This window comes from Amblyraja radiata, chromosome 31, assembly GCF_010909765.2.
Source record: "Amblyraja radiata isolate CabotCenter1 chromosome 31, sAmbRad1.1.pri, whole genome shotgun sequence".
In the NCBI taxonomy this organism is placed as follows: domain Eukaryota; kingdom Metazoa; phylum Chordata; class Chondrichthyes; order Rajiformes; family Rajidae; genus Amblyraja; species Amblyraja radiata.
In genome coordinates, this window is record NC_045986.1 from 12,297,503 (window position 1) to 12,319,040 (window position 21,538).

The following is a 21,538-nucleotide window of genomic DNA, read 5'->3' on the forward strand; positions in this document are numbered from 1 at the left end:
TGAAAATGCGTGATGAGAGGTTAAATTGTAAAATTAAAGCCCACAATATCGGGATGATAAATTGGTGTGGATTGAGAATTAGTCTATAGATAGAAAACAAGAGTAGGAGTAAGCAGTAAGATTTTGGATCGGAGGTCGTGACTCGTGGTTGTTGCAGAGTTCTGTGTTGGAACACCAATTGTTAAAAATCTAGATCGATGATATAGCTGAGGGGATCGTATAATATATCCTGGATTGATGACGGTTCAGACCTGGGTGGCTGTGCGGACTGTGAGGGGATACAGTGGGGCGTCAGCAACATGTAGGGAGGTTAATTGATTGGGCAAAGCATTGGAACATGCTGTGCAAAATGTATGCTCATCCACTGTCTTATATAAAATAGAAACACCATGTATATTTACAGTGGTGAGAGATTGGAAGGTTTCGGGGTTCAGAACACCCCAGGTGTCCAAGAGTCAAGAGTGTTTAATTGTCATATCTACCGACAATAGAATAATGAAATTCTTACTTACAACAGCTTACCAAGCCTGTAAACACAATAACACACAGATGATATATAATAATTTGAAATCATTTAATGCCTTAACCATAATACTGGTGCAAAAAAAACAAGTCCTTAGTGCAACCAAAGGCATTCCATAAAGTTCACATTTGCTGAGGTTAATGCTGTGTCGTGTTCAAGTTGCTGGTTGGGATAATGTTATTCTTGAATCCAGTGGTCATGCTTTTCAGGCTCCTGTACCGCTTTCTGGATAGTAGGAGCGAAATGAAAGTGAGGCCAGAGTGGTGTGGGTCTTTGATATTGGCTGCCATTTTGAGGCAACGCCTCCTGTTGAGCCCTTTGATGAAGGGAGGTCAATCCCCGTGATGGACCGGGCTGTGTATACCATTCTGTGTAATATCCTTCATTTCTGTGGGCGTTTGCGTTGCCAAACCTGGCTGTGTTGCAATGTTAGTATGTTCTCTATCGTTCCATCTGTAGAAGTTCAAGAGAGTATTATATATGAAACACTCAAAAGCTAATGTAACAGGTGCTGAAACATTTAGTAAGCCAAACAGTATGTCGGCCTTTACCGAAAGAGGATTTGAGTGCAAGGATAGAGCTAATTTCCTCCCGTTATATTGGAATGTTGTGTACAGATCTGGTCACCCTTCCCAAGGAAGGAAATTGTTTGTACAAGAGTGTAACAAAAGTTCACCAGAATTATTTCTGGATTGGTGGATGTCTTATAGTAGCAATGTTACAAAATTTTGAGATTTAAAAAATCAAGTCTGTAATTTATCCCACCAGATAAAGCATAAAAAGAAGTTTAATTTGACACCTAATTCACTTTCATATCTCAAGTATTTAAAAAGTTATGGCCATTTTCATACTCGGAAATTAGCATCTTGTTCCCTATTGATTTTCTATGGACATAACAAAAAAGCTGTGATCGTGTGCAGTCCAAAGCCCATAACCTTCTTAAAAATTAAGAGAACTGAATGAAATTTTCAGTTATCGTAGATTGAACCATTCTGAAACAAATATAAAATAATCTTACTTGGATGACCTGAAATTAAAGCATATAATTAGTTAGTTACCCAAGTGTAGCTAATTTCAAACTTCAATTACTAGATCTAAACATCTATCCATTTCTTAATAAATGATTAACATTTTTAAATAGCCTAAGTGTCCAAATAATATTCATAAATAATTCACAATAAAACATGATTTTAAAATCTCATTTACATTAATTTATAGGCCAAATGGAAGGAATTTAGTGTTCAATTGCTGCAAATTAAAGTCCATTTTAAATCAGCTTTCTAGTGGGTTCCTGTGCACGCGCTGGTTTAGAACGTTCACATTGCGGTAGATTTGTGCCCCCAAATGCCCAGAAAAATACTGCGGGATATAATGGGCCCAAAATGAGCTACTCGCAATATTAAACTTTTTATAAAGGGATCTTAAGAAGCCCTTTTTAATGTACAAATAAGCAGCCTACCTTCAGTTGTTTGCTCTATGAGACCCTGACAGCTGCCGGTGGTCGCGGGTTTAGAGATTGATTTTTAAACTATTATAACTATTATACAAGGCCTTTAAAACTAATAATAGCTTTTGCGACGGGGTCTTCCAGCGATTTTTCGTTAATAATTATCTAGGCTGAACATCTTCGATTGGAACAGCCTAGAGAAAATCGCGTTTTAAACCCGCCCCCTTCTAAACGGCGCCAAAATCGCGCACACCCGCAGCGACAGATTTTCAGCGACGCTTCGGGTAGGCTTTGCAACATACCTACTTATACAGGAGACGTCAAGTAGATTTAGCCTATTGTCTCGAGTTTAAAATAAGGTGCAGTTATAGGACTTGGCAGTGTTGATGTGAGCTTGAAATTTTCCTTGGCTGGGGGAAGTCTCGAACCAGGCGTACAGCCTCGGAAGAATGGGTTGCCGTTGAGAATGAGAAGAAATTTATTTTCCCCGAATGGAGGCTCCATCACATATGCAGAAGTCAGATCGATATCTTTTGGTTATGACAGGAATAGAATATGGATTGCCAATCCAAAAACTGACTTACTTATTCCAACTATATTTAATAATGGATTTCAGCACTTCCCCAAAGACAACTGGCTTCTAGTTTCTTGCTTTCTGACTCGTTTATTGAAGGTGGCATTTTCTGTTATTGATCAAATCTGGATCAAGGATGCAGATATCTGTAAGGATTTTTCTTTAAAAATGTCCGTGCTGCTTGAAACCAGGCTGAATGTTCTTGCTGCCTGAAATTTCAGTAGATTATAAGCAATACTCCACTATCTTCACAGCCATTTCCTTTAAGACCTGAGGATGCAGGCTCTTGGGTTCAGGATTTCTGTTTGCATTTTTACACCATGTACATTTTTTTCTTGTGATCAAGATTGTTTTAGGTACACCCCCCCCCCCCCCCGTTGCTCCCAGATTTTCTACCAGATGATGACCTGAATGATAGACTTCCTCCCTCCTTCCTGTGGAATGGCTCCAGAAAGGTCATGGCCATTGTTGTGTAGCAGCAGAAGCACCACATAAAGATGGGATGGGTTGAGTTGTGGAAATGAACCCAATGGGTCCACAACGCAATCCATTCCACCAACACTTCACGATGGATAAAACGTGAGGATTTGAAACTTAGTTGTTGAGATTGATGCCCGGGCAAAGATTTCGAATTTGTGAAAGCTCTGAAGTCAAAGGAAATTAGTTAAGCCTGGATGCCAGACAAAGTGCAGCAATAAGGCATGATCTGTTAGAGGTTGATGCAGTAGATTCTCTTACGGATCCCTGAACATGGGGACATTGGAATGAGAGCATATTTATGGCTAGCACCCGGAAGCAATTCTTCGCAATAAGGGGGGGGGGGGGGGGGGGGGGGGAGGAAAAACCGACAATTCTTGACTAAAGGGTCATGTGGCCACGAATCCAATTAATAATTTTGGTTCTAAGATTGATTTTTAATAAGCAAAGGTATTAAAGGATACGGTACTAATGCAGATGGACTATGAGAATGAAATGCAAATTAGCTGTGATTTAGAATGACAGACTGAAATCATGGAACTGAATGGCTTAGTCCTATTCTTCTCATTCTGTTGGGTAAAGGGGTTAAGAGAGGTGAATAGGCGCCAGCCAGTGCCTTTGCAAAAACAGCTAGAGAATTAAATTATCCAGGATTTAGTATTTTTGGTGTCTTTGCTCTATTTTGGGCAAAGAAAAATACTTACACTCTTCAGTAGTTTGTTCTGGGGATATTTCAATGTGCTGGACATCTAGATAAGTATAATGAAAAATAGAATCCATGTGGTCAGGCGTACTCAGCTTTTTTACCAAGCTACTTGCAGCCTGAGGTTTTATCTCTCGCTTTAGGTTATTTGCCTAGAACGGTGATAAGAGACTACGCACAATTCAGGCACATGTTGAAAAGGTCACTTTAGGATAATGTAATTCCCCACATCAGTTACTGGTTACATTGAGAGAGTTCACCCAGTTTCTTCCAGTAACCAACAACAAAAATCTGCACATGTTCAGTTCAGTTAGACTACTTTTGGAAGCAGTGGAGTTATCCTCAAGGCAGACTTTAATAATAATAATAATAATAATAAATTTTATTTTTGGGCGCCTTTCAGAAATCTCAAGGACACCTTACAGAGATTAACAGGAATAAAAAACATATAATCAGAATAAAATAAATAATAAAGACATCACAGAAACACAAATTAAAAACAGAATTCAGACCAAAAACAAAAAATCAAAAACACAATGTGAAAAGAGAGCAGCGGCAGCTAAAGCGCGCCAGCGTCCACTCTCCCTTCCAACAGCCATCTTGGACAAAGACTAACAGGATTACTTACAGACCAAAAAAAATAAAAAATCATCCCCCCCACAATGGATACCACTGTGGGGGAAGGCACAATGTCCAGTCCCCAACCCCAAGTTCACCCAAAGTCAGGCCTATTGAGGCCACCGCAATTGCCTCTACGGAGGCCCGATGTTCCTGGCCGTTCTCACTGGGTGATCTTGCCCCGGCGTCGGGAGAGTCCTCTCAGCGGCTGGGCCACCTGGAACGGCCGCTTCCTAGCTGGAGACGGCGGCTTCCGAAGCCGACAAGGCCGCGCCGGCCTGGAGCTCCCAGGCTCCCGATGTTGAAATCGGCGCCGCCCGCTCCGCTCCGCAGACCCGCAGCCCGGAGGTGTCGAACACGGCGGACACAGCTCACCGGAGCTCCAGCGTGTCGATCCAGCGCGGCGACCCAGGCAAGGCATCGCTCGCTCCGCTCCGCGACAGCGCCCCAGCGCTGCGTCGAGGTGCTGGGCGGTCCCCGCCAGGAAACAGCGCTCCAAGCCCGCTGGTAGGCCACGAGGACGGGTCGACGGGCAGCCCGGAGAAAAAGCTGCCTCACCGACCAGGTAGGGACCTAGAAGTAAAATTGCCCCCTACCCCCCACATTAAAAAGTTAATTTCTCCAACGGACGAAACACAGGACTTACTAAAAACTTTTTAAAAAAGCGAAGTAAACGGACGGCTGCTGATTAGCAGCCGCTCCCCAAGATGGCTCCTCCTCCTCGAGACTTTCTCAGGACAGAGTTTCTATCTCCTTCACGGTGTGCAACAATTGCTTACAAACCAGACAGATTTAAGAATTCCCGTAGATACCACAGAGCCCTTGTTTACATAGACTATTCCAGACTCTCCAGTGTATTTTTGTCATGCACAGACTAATTAAAGGAAATCCCCAGTGCAGGATTCCTCCTGAAGAAATTAAAAATTAATGGATGAATAGATCAAAGTATTTTCAAAATTTGTGTGGCGTTGTGTCAGGAATGAGACGAGCACCTATGGTACAGTGACGTCTTTACATTGCTTGCCTTGCCACCGAAGGTCTTCATTGGTGTCAGGAGCTGACCAACCAAAGATGAAGCCTGAAAGTATTCTTGTGAATTGGGCGAAGGTGAAACATATGTGATCAATTAGGCAGCTTAAGGAAGATTTCTTGAGGGATATTCCTGTTTTCTTAGCAAGTCAACACCACCATGTTTGATGGCAGTCCTGTTTGTATGTGAAGACCCAACCTCTCGCAAAGAATGACAAATTACCTTGTTACGGTAGGTGAACTTCATATTTTACTTTGGTGAACACAGTAATCAATATTCGGTGATGACAGCAGAGATGTTTGATCAAAAACAATTTATGACTCCATTATAAGAATGACAAAGTCACCATGGAACATCACTAAAATAACTTAAAGTTATTAACTGTTTCAGGGTTAATCTAATATATTTATGTAGGTATGGGTTTAAATAATATTTTTATGCTGGTTTTGATATATTTCTGCCAAAATATGGAAGTCATCAGCAAAAAAATGAGTACTGAAATAAATAGAATTCAGCAGCAAAAATATGCGTCTTGTTGAAAGACAAAGTTCTTTTTGTGAAGTCCTTCAGTCTTTCCGCCAAACCTAATTCACATATTCGCAATGAGAGAGTTGTGGGTGCGGATATGTGTATCCAAATAAGGAAGTGGGCAGTTACTGAAGATATTAAACTGGAATTGTGAGTTACCATGCATTAGGGCATACAGTATCAATGCATGGAATGAAAGGTGAATTTAAATACCTTTTCCCTGTTGGAAGGTCGCAGAAGATGAAATTCTTGCACAGATCAGTTGAGGCAGAGACAATATTGTAGTTTAGATATGGGACTTGAAAAAGGAACCAATTTCCAGTGGTCGTAAGTAAATAAAGTTTGAGCAGCCACCTTCAGTGGGAATGTTAATATTTACATTATATAAACTGTAGATAGTTGCAAATGCAATCTATTGTTTATTGAGATAGTTGAACTCAATAGGACAACAATACTGTGAGCAAAAGGGGACAAAGTGCTGGAGTAACTTAGTCGGTCAAGCAGTATGTCTGGAGAACATGGATAGGTGACGTTTTGAGTCGAGACAACTTCAATCTGAAGGTTGTGACCCGAAACATTACCTATCCATGTTCTCCGAGGATGCTGCCTGACCACCAGAGTGCTCCAGCACTTTGTGTCCTTTTGTGTAATAATTAGTATCTGCAGTTCTTTGTTTCTACAATGCTGAGAGTAATGGCAAATTTGGTCAGTTTTAACTGATTGAACAATTAAATGCATGTGAGTGTGAATTTGAATAAATCTTGTGAGCAGTACAGAATCAAAGTACCCATCCTGACAAAGTAGGCTGTCAGGATGTATTGGCAAGACTCAAACCTGATTTGCTTATTTGACACCAGAGGCCAGAACATAATTCAGTGAAGAGTAGACTCCTTTGCCAATAGCAAGTTTACAATGGGAAGAAAATAATGTTATTTAAAACAAAACTCTGCAAGGTAAAGACGGCTTTGCATTTTGGACTATGTAGAATTGTATGAGAAATACTTCAACCAGAAACAGTGAACATCTTTTTTGATTGTGTAAGTCCTGCTGTTTCTTTGTCTCAGAAGACCAATTTAGGATATCGTAATTAGTGTACTTAGTATCAATGTACTAATGATTTTCACCAGATTCAGATTAATTTATTGTTCTGTACTCCTGGGTGCAATGAAATTCCGTGTTCTTTTGAAGCTTTGATAGATTTGTCAAGATTTGTCAATCGTGGTGGCTCTGTTGACTATAATTGCTAGTGCAGTTTATGTTTGAAGTAGATGAACCCAAACTTATCTTATACTTTTCCATGTCAGTTTGACAGAAGTATCAAGACTAGCTCAGGTTTGAGTAGTAAATAAGTACTAACTATGCAAATGCAAATACTTAGGTGTTCATAGCACTTGTTTGGTCTTTATTTTCTTGAGAATAATCAGGCACATGCCATGAGTAATTACTCAGGGTAGGCAGTCAGTCGGCTTAAAAAAAATTCTTAAACCGCGCATGCACAGATTGTTATCCTCTCCGTAAAAATAAAAAATAAAAATAAAGAAAGTAACAATTCAATTTGCCCAAAGCTTCCAAATCCCCTTCATTCTGAATTACTGAATGGGTTGGGGGTGGAGGGTGTTGGCAGGTGGGGAGATGGTGGGACAAACGGGAGCACACCGGGCCAAGTTGAATCAGTTGTGATCTTATTGAATGACAATACTAGTTCAAGGGACCAATTGGGGGGAGAGTTCCTTTCACAGCGTGTGGGGAGTCTGGCCAGGGGTAAAGTTGCGGGGAGGGCAGGAGTGTTGAGAAGGATGGGGTCAGGGATCATGCCAGTAACCCACTCACTCACCGCTGCCGTGGTGCTCCGGGCGCGGAGCCACTGCATTGTGGCCGTGAAGGGAAGTAGCTCAGGTGGCTGCGAGAGGCTGCCGGGACCTTAGCGCCTTCTGCCGGCCTGCTCACCTCTGGTAGTGCTCTGAGAATAATATACGCCAGAGTAAATTGTTATACAAGGCCTATATTTGTGACAGGAGAGGGGGCACTTAAGGCAAGCGATGAGTGTTTCTTCACAGGATTCAGGAGTTAACCTACATGCACATAGTGGAAGTCTGGGGTTTAACCACTTTCTGAAAACTTGGTCCACTGGTGAGTTTGAGAATGGACTTGGGAAGATGAAGCAGCATACTGCACAACCAAAATATGAGTAAAGTTCCAGCTGCAATTGGAGCCACATCAACTAAATTGTGGGGCATATCATGAATTCTTATCCCAAACAATCTTTTAGCTGCGATGTGAAATCTGTTCAAACAGTCTCGACTGAAGCCGTTGAGTGCGTACATTAATTTGAAGGAGAATTTCCTATTTGCTTCTCAAATAGTTATGGTCTAGAACAAGTGGGAACCAGTGTTCAACGGGATTCTTTTTTTTTCAGCCTGTCGAGTCTCGCATCAGTGTCTTTTCCCGAGTTAACCCACTCTAGTATGTATTTATCCTCACCTACCCATCAACTCCCCTCCGCACCCCAATTATCCTTCCATCTACCTGTACTAGGGGTGGTGTATTGTGGCCAGCTAACCTGCAGCACACCTTTTACATATGTGAGGAAAGCCACACAACCACAGGGAGAATGTGCACAATCCACAAACACAACACTCGAGGCCAGAATTGATCCTGGGTTACTGATGCTGTGCATTAGCAGCACTACCTGTTGGCTACTGTTCCTTTCCAACTTTTTAGATTTTGAAAAACTTTTATATGGTAAATTGGCAACCTGATATTTTTAAATGCTAAATCCAGTGTTGTTAATATTCTACAATTATTTGTTATGGAATACATTGTCATTAAATGTTTCTGATACCCACGCTGGCGCGTTCAGAGTATCACAGCCACTTGGTGCAGCAGATGGTGCTCTTCTGAGGGTGTGGGATGTGGTACTGTATTGCTGATCGACATCTATATTCAACCTAATAATATTCACCATTTACGGTACAGTCTCTGGCAGGCAACTTAAAGATTATGGATAATATTTCTTCAAACTGGGTTTGCATTTGCATTGACATTTGAGTGTTCTATTTGCAAATATATTCCAACTGTGACTGGAATGTTTAGCCTTTTCATATTTAAGGATCCTATGATTTAGGTTTTGCAGATGCTACCTGATGAAAGTCATCCATTTAGGCCAGCTAATGAAAATAAGAATCACATCAATAGGGTATACAGGTGGGTGGTATTGTTCCCTCGTGAGCTTATAATACTGCGCTTAAAGGAGATAATAGTAGTTGTCTACAATAGTAGCTGATTGCAAGTCAAGTAAATGTTTCAAATAGATGAACTCAAATTTAGTTTGCACTTTACACACCTTTTTACTTTACACCTAATGATACAATTACAGTGTAGGATCCCCAACTGAAAGCACAAAGGGCCTGTCCCACTAACGCGACTTTTCAGCGACTGTCTTTGACCTTCAAGCTCGAGGGCACTAGCCTGAAAAACCTCGAGCTGGATCGACCGTCAGCGATGAAACTGCGAGGCGGATTGTCCGTCTGCACACACACGGGGGGGGGGGGGGGGGGGGGGGGGGGGGGGGGAGAAGGAGTGGAGACACTTTTAAGAAGCCAGACAACTTTTAATAAAGTTTAGTGGGCATTTAACATTACCGGTCGGTTTACTTACCTTTTTCTCAACGAGCTTTACCTTCGACCACCTTTGATTACCTTCCATTGTCTTCGACTACCTACGATAGCATTACGACCTACTACAACATACCTCGACTAAACCTACGAGTAAAAAAATATTGATTTTTTTCATGGCAACCTCTTTTTACTCGCGGGCATTTTTCAGCATGTTGAAAAAAACGCCGCGACCTAGCTGAGACTTTGAGTACGCGGGGACTACTCTCGAGCATGAAGGAATTACAAAGACCTCCTAGGACCTCATGTCGACCATGCTGCGAGTATGAGTCGAGGGCAAACTCTTCTAAACTCGCGAATTAGGTCGCAGCAGTGGACTGGCCCTTTAGTACAGCTGAGAAACGGGCATTTCAGCCCACGATTACCGTGCTGATGATGATGCCAATCTCCTGCATTACTTGTCTGTTCACTCATCTATCTACATGCCTCTTAAATGTTGCTGTTGTATCCGCCTCTGCCACTTACCCTGGCAGTTCAAGGCCACTGAAAGCTCTGTCTGTGAAAACAAATAACTTATCTCGAAAATCTCCTTTAATCTTTCCCCCTCTTATTTTAAACTTATGTCTTTGAGTATTTGACATTATTACCCTGGAAAAAGACACTTGACTATTTATTCTATCTGTGCTCTCGCCACTTTATATACTTCTATCAGTTTGCCCCTCAGCCTCCGACGCTCCAGAGAAAACAATCCAAGTTTGTCCACCCTCTCCTTGTAACCAATACTCCCTAATCCTTGCAACATCCTGTTGAACCTCTTCTGTACCTTCTCCAAAGCGTCTCCATCCTTCCTGCAAAGCAGTGGCAGAACTGCACACTTTACTGCAAATGTGGCTTAACCAACGTTGTATAAACCTGCAACATGATTTCCCAACCTATGTAGGCAGGTATGCCTTTTGCTTTCTTTACCACCTCCCATAAAGTGCCTAGCTTTCCTAAATTCCATGTATACAGCATATGACCTGCCCTCATCAAACATGTTTGTAACTTCCTCATAAAAACTTTAGTTTGTAAGACATGACTTCCCCTCCCCATACAGGGCCATGTTGACTATTCCTAATAAGTCCATCCTTTTCCAAATGCAAATAACTCCTATCGCTAAGAATCTTCTCCAATAATTTGCCAATCACTAATATATGGCTCACGGACCAACAATGTCCCGGTTTGTCAGTCAGATATCAGGAAATGACCGAGTAATTTAGAGTCATCGAGAGACACAGCCATTCAGCCGACCGAGTCTCTGCCAACTGTTGAATATTCATTTACAAAATGTTCATCAATGATAAAAAATGTGTAATACAAGATTTAGTTTTCCTTTTAGAAGTCAGGACTTTGCAACTGGCTAATATCAATGGAATCCTCTTGCTGATGAGCATTGCCTCCATCCATGGAACTGGAAACATCCAAAACACATACAAGCCACATCCCACACTTGAGGTTTCATTAATCATTCAAAATACATAACGTTCTTTAAAAAATATATACATATACCGTACCTATCTTCCCATACACATTAACAACGGTTCTTTAACCCAATTTTTGTGAATCCTGACAAAACTACGCATGTTTGTGTTTCACCATTGGACTCCATGTGAAGGAGGTTGGAGCTGAGAAACTTATGAAAGAGCTTGACCACCATGTGCAGGGCATGCACTTTTACATGGACTTCTGTCCTTCCTTAGTTCTTTCCAGCTTGCTACAGATCACTCGCTTTCACTTTGTCTTTGATTTTGTGTGTGTTCTGATCTAGTCGTCGAAGGATTACTTACCTCCATCTCCAGGATGCTGATTCTATTGCCTAGCACACACCCTAGTCCCTGTGTTGCAGCTCTGTCAGGTTTTAGCTGTGCCTGGGGCAGCCCCCAGCATGTTCTCCTACTCAGCTCATTGAAACTAGGTTGGTCCTTGCATCAGTGATAATGTGAAAGTGTAGCATTTCCCATCCGACAGGGTTGCTGCTCGCGATGCCCAATTATTCTCAGCTAATGTGGACAGCATCGATAATGATGGGGATCGTGCATTCACATTTTTAATAGCATAGTACAACAAAAGAACAAGATATTTGGACCTTATTTCATTTACATCATCGCCGAACAATATGTTAGCTCCGTCCAGTCTTGATTCAGTTATCCTTAATATATTTAATTAACGAATGTGATCATTTTTTGCTATTGAAATATTTTATTATTGCAGCCTCAGCAGTCCTTCTGAGGTGGGTGTTTTGGGGTTAAGAAACATTAGAAAGATAGAAATTGCAGCACTTCAGGGTTTAAATGCCAGCCTAAAGGGCCTGTCCCACTGCGGCGACCTAATTTGCGAGTTTAGAAGAGTTTGCGCTCGACTCAAACTCGCAGCATGGTCGACACGTGGTCATAGGAGGTCGTAGGAGGTCACTGGAACTCTCCTTCATGCTCGAGAGAAGTTCCCGCATACTCGCGGGCTCAGTTTGGTCGAGGAACATTTTTCAGCGAGTAAAAATTGGTCGGCATGGTTCTTTTGAACTCCTATTGCAGTGGTGGGGTCGTTATTTAGTTACAGCCGTAGGCAATCCCCTTTGCTGACCGGGCATTTTAATTGGCTCATTGGAGTTTTCAGAACCAAGGAAAACAGACCGGTAATGTTAAATGCCCGCTTATTATGTTGTCTGGCTTCTTAAAAGTGTCTCTACTCCTTCTCCCTCCCCCTTCTCTCCCCTCTCTCCCCCCGTGCTCTCTAAAGGACTTACCGTACACTGTGCCAGCCGTCTTTTACCTTCCTGATCATCGCGGGTGTGAATTTCAGGCAGCGCTCCCCGCTTTCCCTGGCCCCCGCCTTTGCGATGTGTTTGTGTGTGTGTGTGTGTGTTGACGGTCGATCCAGCTCGCGGTTTCATCGCTGACGGTCGATCCAGCTCGAGGTTTTTCAGGCGAGTGCCCTCGAGCTTGAAGGTCGAAGACAGTCGCTGAAAAGTTGCGTTAGTGGGACAGGCCCTTAAGTCGTGCTACTTGTGTGTTCTAAATTTCTACTTATTACTTAATTGGATTTAAGATGGCAACTTAAATTAGTCCTCCTGAATGAGGGATTAGCACAACGAGACTTATCCTTCTCTAAGCTGATATGTGTTTGTCACCAAATAAAGTTGCAAATGTTGTAAATTGCAAATGTAGGTGCAAATGAGGTGGCACAGCTGTTAGACCTGCTGCCTAAGTGCCAGAGACCCCTGTTCGATCCTGACCTCGGGTCCTATCTGCATGGAGTTTTCATGGTGTTTCCACATCCCAAAGATGGGCAGGTTTATGGGTTAAGTGGCCTTAGCAAATTGTCGATAATATGTAGGGGGGGTGGATGCTAAAGTGGGACACCAGAACTAGTGTGAACCGGTTATTGATGGTTATCATGGTATCAGTGAGACAAAGGGCCTGTTTCTATGCTGTATCTTTCATTCAATTCAATCAATCAATTAATAAGCTGATCACAGCAGTTTCTGGATCATAGTCTCTTTCCAAAGTCAGGCTCATCTGCAGAACACAGCCCAGTTCAGCCCTTCCACAATTATATTACAGCCTTGGTGCCAAGCAAGCATTCAGTTCCATAAATAATTTTAACAAGATATATTTCCATGTTGCCTGAGGCATAATGCTCCTTTCGTTCACCCGCTATGTGTAGAAGCCATGCAGAGAAAATTTCTATTGTGTTGGCATCGTGCAAGTCACTTAAAGTTGCATCAAATGGCTGTTATAAAACAAAATGTTTGCAAGAAAACCTCAGGAAAACAAATAACAAGTTCTCATTCTTTAAAGCTCCCTAATGGCATGGTTGGTAAGGAGACTTTGATATAAACGTGAAGGCTGCTTTTTGAATCCTGCTCTGAGCTGAGTTAGCTGATCTCAGCTGAGGCAACATAAAAGCAGAAAATGCTCTGAAGGTTAGGCAGTGCCAGTGGAGAGCAAAGCAGTTGTATCGGGCCGCTGACCTTTTATCAGAAACATTTATCCCAGTTTCTTATTCACAATGGTTGCCTGAGTGTGTTCAGCAATTTCTATCAGGTTTCCAAAATCATTGTTTTATTTGAGGTTTTTTTTAAATCACATAGTGTATTTGAGTATTCTGATATCCTGATACTACAGTGCATTTGAGTATACAGAATGCAGATTCGTTTTAGCACGCTAAGCCCAGGAGTATGAAGATTCGTCCAATTACACCACTGTACTTTAAAAGAACAATTCCAATGGGCTGCACTCTGCTGCCCTTCATACCAGGGTGTTGGGAGCCTGATGTGAATCCTGCTGGCCCACTGGCGCTCCTGCAGTGATGACTCTGCCCTGGCTCAGTGTGGAAGGCTGGTATTGAGCGGTGGAAAGTGTACGTCTCAAGGCTTCACGCACCATGCCGACCGTTTCTGGGGTCTGGCAGCACCGTTCCTGGGGTCTTGTATTGATAGATCACTCAGTTCCTATGGTCTTCCCCCATCATCTTTTCTTGGAAGTACCAATAGATTTACGGCCTGCACCTTTTCAATAGTGGGAATGGTTTGAGGGGTGGATCATTCTCTGTTGTTTGCTAAACCTATTTTATTGTAATGATGATCCAAAAGACCTTCAGTTATGATCCCACGATTAAACAGATTAGCAGATAGCTTGGGATGGTCGTAAAATTCCTGGCTGGAGATGGTCATGCCTTGGCACTTGTGTAGCACAAGTACTAGTTACAAAGCCATGCCTAAATGTTGTCCCAGTTTTACTCGAAGCAAGCCTCAGTCTGAAGAGGGTCTCGACCCAAAACGTCACCCATTCCTTCTCACCAGTGACGATGCCTGTCCTGCTGAGTTACTCCAGCATTTTGTGTCTATCTTCACAACCATTTTGCCTATGCACTGCAAAAAATTTCAGTCAACTCTTGGGAATATTGAGCATTGTTCCAATTTATTTCATGCTTTCATTCATAATCCAAAATTTTAAAAATGGATAAAACGTATTGCATTGATCTCTAATACTGTTTTACATAATCTTTTGTTATTTAGAAAAATTGATATTATCATATCTTTGAGATTTCTTTAGCTATCTTAAAATCGTGCTGATTAAAAAAAAAATCTTAAGTGTTTGATGATTTAGTGGAAGCTGAGTGCACTAAAAATGACAGAGGTTTTGTAAAAATAGAACAAAGCACTCAAAGTTTCAGTGCTTTTTGTCATCTTTTTGTAGTCATACTTTGTATTTTAGATGATATAACATTTAACCTTATCGTGCCAAAGAGAAAACCAATTTAGTTGAAAAGTTACACAAAATTGCTGGGGAAACTCAGCGGGTGCAGCAGCATCTATGGAGCGAAGGAAATAGGCGACGTTTCGGGCCGAAACCCTTCTTCAGACTGATGGGGGGTGGGGGGGGGGGAAAGAAAGAAGGAAAAGGGGAGGAGGAGGAGGAGCCCGAGGGCGGGCGGATGGGAGGATGGGAGGAGACAGCTAGAGGGTTAAGGAAGGGGAGGAGACAAATTGGGAGAATTGAGTTGAGTCTTACCCAGACTCGATACCACAGCATTAACATTGAATTCTCCCAATTTGGCTAGCCCTTGCTGTCTCCTCCCCTTCCTTAACCCTCTAGCTGTCTCCTCCCACCCTCCCATCCGCCCGCCCTCGGGCTCCTCCTCCTCCTCCCCTTTTCCTTCTTTCTTTCCCCCCCCCCACCCCCATCAGTCTGAAGAAGGGTTTCGGCCCGAAACGTCGCCTATTTCCTTCGCTCCATAGATGCTGCTGCACCCGCTGAGTTTCCCCAGCAATTTTGTGTACCTTCGATATTCCAGCATCTGCAGTTCCTTTTTGAACAATTAGTTGAAAAGTTGTTTTGGGGAAGTGTTGTGGCCCTGGTTTTGGAAACAGAGCTGCTGATGCATTTGCCCTCTCTAAAACAAGCGCAATTCCCCACATCAAGTCAAACTTCAGTGATATATTAGAAATATAGAAAATAGGTGCAGGTGTAGGCCATTCGGCCCTTTGAGCCTGCACCGCCATTCAATATGATCATGGCTGATCATCCACCTCAGTATCCTGTACCTGCCTTCTCTCCATACCCCCTGATCCCTCTAGCCACAAGGGCCACATCTAACTCCCTCTTAAATATAGCCAATGAACTGGCCTCAACTACCTTCTGTGGCAGAGAATTCCACAGATTCACCACTCTCTGTGTAAAATATGTTTTTCTCATCTCGGTCCTAAAAGACTTCCCCCTTATCCTTAAACTGTGATCCCTTGTTCTGGACTTCCCCAACATCGGGAATAAACTTCCTGCATCTAGCCTGTCCAACCCCTTAAGAATTTTGTGAGTTTCTATAAGATCCCCCCTCAATCTTCTAAATTCTAGCGAGTACAAGCCGAGTCTATCCAGTCTTTCTTCTTGTTTACTCTTTTGCTTTATCAAGCTACTGACATTTATTTGGCATTGATCAGGAGACCATTGATCAGGAGAAACTAAACAATTGGGCCTCAGATGAGTTTGAGCAGTTTATTCATGTGTTCCCCGAGGTACAGTGGAAGGCTGAGATGTAACTGATATTGTGGGCAGCCTTCTGAAGAAGGGTCCTGACCCGCAGCTTCATCTGTCTATTCCTTCTACAGATGTTGTCTGACCCGCTGAGTTACTCCAGCACTTTGTGTTTTGCTCAAGATTCCAGCATCTGCAGTTCCTTGTGTCAACCTTCTGTCATTGATGGGCCAATTTTAAAACATCAACCTACCAACATACAAAGCCCATCAGCAAGTAATGTAGTGTACAGTATGAGAGTAAATAGGCTACAAATAGACTTTCTTGATATTTGCATGGGAACTGTCAACACATGGGCAAAATGGTGAAGCAAGTGTGTATCTAGCAATGTATACACAACTGTAAACCCTCGTTTTAACGGGCCTCTATATAACGGATTTTGGTTATAGCAGACTGATCTACCGACGGCTGCCCATACCACCCCTGCTCGTGCTGCCGACCCCTGCCACTCACAACCCCCACGCCGCCCCTGGCAAGCACCACTTCCAAACCGCTGCTGCCACCGCCGGCCCACACAGCTTCCTCAGCCGCCGCCACCACTGCCGACCCTTACCCACACTCCAGCCGCGATGGGCTGCGACCATTGACTCTACCGATCCCCGCTTCTTCCCTGAACGCCAGCAGGTTGGGGCCGTCAACTCACCTCGATACCATGCCCAATTCCAGACCGAGAGTCTGAAGAAAGGTCTCGAGCTGAAACATGTTGTCCAGATGCTGCCTGACCTGCAGAGTTACTCCAGCACTTTGTGTCCTTTTGTGTATTAATCAGCAACTGCAGTTGTTTATTTCTACCAGGGGTGGAAATCCCGGGGGGGCAGGGGGGACACGACCCCCCCCCCCCCTCCCTCCCCCTCTGTTTTGAGAGGTGGGGGACGTTCCCCCCTATTTTTTGTAATACGGATTTTAAAACCCGGTGAAATCTCCGCTTTCTGCGAGACAGTGGGGGTGGGACTGCTGATCGAGGCAGTAGGGACGGGACATGATGATGATTCAGTGCGATGTTTGGAGGAGGGAGGAGTCGGTCAGAGGCGGAAGTAGGGGGGTGTAACTGAGAAGCAGCGCTAAATCTAGCTCAACTCTGCCTGTCCCGCCAGGTTAACATACAGCCCTGCCTGGACTTACGGGAAATATGGCCCAGGCTTACAGCCAGCGCAGGCAGAGTTGAGCTGCATTTAGCGCTGGATTAAGCTGAAATGACCGTTCACAGGGCCCACGGCTGAAGCCTCCGACGCCTCGCGTGAGTGTGCGCATGCGCGCGCGGCCGCCAAGAAATTGTGTCCCCCGGTCCCCCCATATTTTGATAGCGATTTCCGTGCCTGATTCCTACTACTTATACAATGATAATACTTTAATCAGTTATAGCAGATAAAACACCTACAGTCGCTTATTATTAGGATTTATTGTACGATCTATGGTAAGGATATGTGGCAGTATAGCAAAATTAATTGTTAGAAAATTGAAATAAAATTGGAAAATGCTGCAAGTACTCAAGTTGGACAGCATCTCTGCAGAGAGGAACAACTAATGTTTCCTAATGTCTCAGTTTGCTGTTCTTTCACTGGAACTGTGAAAAAATAGTGTTAAACTAGCTTTGTGATGACAAAAGGCAGAGGGTGGAAGGAACGAACAAAAGGGAAATGCAAACAAAAGGAGGATAAATTGTAAGACAAAGCAACAATAGTGCAAATAAAAGGTGCTGGCAATACGAGGAGTAAAGGAGCAATAGGTCAGCCTGCAGAATATGTACCTGAAATCACCAAAGATGGAAAGCTTGAAATCTGGGGTAGAAGATGCGGGATATAACATTATCTGTAATTTGTGAGCTGAATCTTGTGCTAGGAATGCTGCAACATGCTCAGTTGCAATGTGAGATGTTGTTCCTCAAGCCTGCATTGACCTACATTGGGACAGTGTTGGAGGCTGAGGTCATTGTGGGAATAAGACAGAGAATTAAAATGACGGGCAGCTTGAAGCTCCATGCTTGTGGACTGAGCTGTGATGTTCTGCAAACCAGTCACACGTTCTGCCTTTGGTGTCCCCAGTGTGGAGAAACTAAAGTAACGAGAGAACCTATTGCAGTAATATGAAATTGAAATTCTGTCAAAATCACTGCTTCACATGTGAAGTGTGTCTGGGTGGTGTAGAGAGATAGCTAGAAGTTATATAATCTACACTTTCAGAAGAGGTTGTCAAAGAATGGAGGAGTGGGTTTTAGTGGATGTAAAAACATGACCCAAAGTTGCCGGAGAAAAGGGCAAAGGGAGAAAAGGGCAAAGTGCTTCACCCTGGTGGCATTGGGAATTATAGCGGATAATTGTTCAAGCTAGTTCAGCAGAAAAGAAAGGTCAAGGGTATCATATCCTTGTTCTGTAAGGGGAAAGGGAGTGAGAACTGAAGTGCAAGAAATAATGTGGCCACAGTTGAAAACTAACAATACTGTTGGAAGGATATCCATGGTTGAGAAAAAAAGCAATGCATATTGTAGGCTCTGGTTTGTCAGATGACTTCATCAGAACAAATGTGATTGGGGGTTGGAGATGCAGATGATTAGCAGGGTGGGGGAGGGGGGGGTGGGGGAGGGAGGGGTGGGGGAGGGAGGTTGGAGAAGGGATACAGGGAGACATGATAGGAGCGAATGCAGTGGGTTTGGTGGCGTACAGTGGACTCTGATTGCTAGCCAGTCCCATGAAATGGTGAAAATTGGCAGCTCAGGTGAAGAAATGGGAGCCTGAAGTAACACCTATGAGGTCATACATTTACTGGAGCAAGAGTTGAGAGGTGAGATCAGAGAGGAATATTTATTATTTACATTTTTTTTCATGATGTAAACATGGCTCACATCACAAGCATTTATTACTCATCCTTAATTCCCTTGCAGAAAGTGACAATGATATATTTCCGATTTAGGATACAAGATACAAGATCCTTACCTATTGCACTAATGGTTCTGTTCGCTTCATTGTCTTGGCTTACTCTTTGTACATCTGTTTTTACATGCCTGGGAAATAAACTGTTCAATGTTGTCTTTGCTCTGGGCTATCTCTTTTATGGTTGAACAATTGATTCTGTTGAAATATAATTCCAATTAAATGTTCCCTCTTGTCAGGCGAAGCTTCCAGAATTGAAGCCTCTTCCCCTGTCCAGTGGTGAGATGGTCACAGAACACGAGGAGCTGGTTTGGACACCTGGTGTCAACGATTGCGAGCTTCTGATGTACTTGAGAGCGGCCAGGTAAGACGGCGCTGGAAGCCTGATCCCTCCCATTAACTGTTTCAGAGAATGTAAGTGCTTCAAATACATATGAGGAAACAAATAATCAAAGGTTTTCACGATCAGGTTCAAATATGATTATGGGTTAAAGAAAACGACTTTATTCTGCTGTTTTTAAGATGTTTTATCTCCACCTAAACCCATTCTGAAGTGCTCCCTATCCATATCGTATACGGGCCGAGTGGTGTCGTGCCTGGGAAATAATTCAGAAACAAGGGTCCTGAACTTAAAGAAAGGTGACTTTGAGGGTATTAGACGTGAATTGGCCAAGATAGACTGGCAAATGATTCTTAAAGGGTTGACGATGGATATGCAATGGAAGGCATTTAAAAACTGCATGGATGAACTACAACAAGTGTTCATCCCAGTTTGGCAAAATGATAAATCAGGGCAGGTAGTGCATCCGTGGATAACAAGGAAAATCAGGGATAGTATCAAAACAAAATATGAAGCGTACAAATTAGCCAGAACAAGAAGCCTACCAGAGGACTGGGAGAAATTCAGAGTCCAGCAGAGGAGGGCAAAAGGCTTGATTAGGAAAGGGAAAATAGATTATGAAAGAAAACTGGCAGGGAACATAAAAACTGACTGCAAAAGTTTTTATAGATATGTGAAGAGGAAAAGATTAGTTAAAACAAATGTAGGTCCCTTGCAGTCAGAAACAGGCGAATTGATCATGGGGAACAAGGACATGGCAGACCAATTGAATAACTACTTTGGTTCTGTCTTCACTAAGGAAGACATAAATAATCTGCCGGAAATAGCAAGGGACCGGGGGTTAAATGAGATGGAGGAACTGAGTGAAATCCAGGTTAGCCGGGAAGTGGTGTTAGGTAAATTGAATGGATTAAAGGCCGATATATCCCCAGGGCCAGATAAGTTGCATCCCAGAGTACTTAAGGAAGTAGCCGCAGAAATAGTGGATGCATTAGTGATAATTTTTCAAAACTCTTTAGCTTCTGGAGTAGTTCCTGAGGACTGGAGGGTAGCTAATGTAACCCCACTTTTTAAAAAGGGAGGGAGAGAGAAAACGGGGAATTACAGACCAGTTAGTCTAACATCGGTGGTGGGGAAAATTCTGGAGTCAGTTATTAAAGATGGGATAGCAGCACATTTGGAAAGTGGTGAATTCATTGGACAAAGTCAGCATGGATTTATGAAAGGTAAGTCATGTCTGACGAATCTTATAGAATTTTTCGAGGATGTAACTAGTAGAGTGGATAAGGGAGAACCAGTGGATGTGTTATATCTGGACTTTCAGAAGGCTTTCGACAAGGTCCCACAAAAGGGATTAGTATACAAACTTAAAGCACATGGTATTGGGGGTTCAGTATTGATGTGGATAGAGAACTGGCTGGCAGACAGGATGCAAAGAGTAGGAGTAAACAGGTCCTTTTCAGAATGGCAGGCAGTGACTAGTGGGGTACCGCAAGGCTCAGTGCTGGGACCCCAGCTATTTACAATATATATTAATGATCTGGATGAGGGAATTGAATGCAACATCTCCAAGTTTGCGGATGACACGAAGCTGGGGGGCAGTGTTAGCTGTGAGGAGGATGCTAGGAGGCTGCAAGGTGACTTGGATAGGTTGGGTGAGTGGGCAAATGCATGGCAGATGCAGTATAATGTGGATAAATGTGAGGTTATCCACTTTGGTGGCAAAACCAAGAAAGTAGACTATTATCTGAATGGTGGCCGATTAGGAAAAGGGGAGATGCAACGAGACCTGGGTGTCATGGTACACCAGTCATTGAAAGTAGGAATGCAGGTGCAGCAGGCAGTGAAGAAAGCAAATGGTATGTTAGCATTCATAGCAAAAGAATTTGAGTAGAAGAGCAGTTGTACAGGGTCTTGGTGAGACCACACCTGGAGTATTGCGTACAGTTTTGGTCTCCTAATCTGAGGAAAGACATTCTTGCCATAGAGGGAGTACAGAGAAGGTTCACCAGACTGATTCCTGGGATGGCAGGACTTTCATATGAAGAAAGACTGGATAGACTCGGCTTGTACACGCTAGAATTCAGAAGATTGAGAGGGGATCTTATAGAAACTTACAAAATTCTTAAGGGGTTGGACAGTCTAGATGCAGGAAGATTATTCCCGATGTTGGGGAAGTCCAGAACTAGGCGTCACAGTTTAAGGATAAGAGGGAAGTCTTTTAGGACCGAGATGAGAAAATCAT

At 43.1% G+C, this 21,538-nt stretch overlaps 1 protein-coding gene across 8 annotated transcripts in view; it reads left to right on the top strand.

The window, feature by feature from the left end:
• Positions 1 to 21,538, top strand: part of rere (arginine-glutamic acid dipeptide repeats) — a 530,103-nt gene that overhangs the window by 343,374 nt on the left and 165,191 nt on the right. For all 8 annotated transcript variants that reach the window (XM_033048501.1, XM_033048500.1, XM_033048503.1 and 5 more), the window contains one exon: positions 19,193 to 19,317. In XM_033048501.1, coding sequence (XP_032904392.1) covers positions 19,193 to 19,317 — 125 coding nt within the window. The remainder of the gene's footprint in view (positions 1 to 19,192; positions 19,318 to 21,538) is intronic.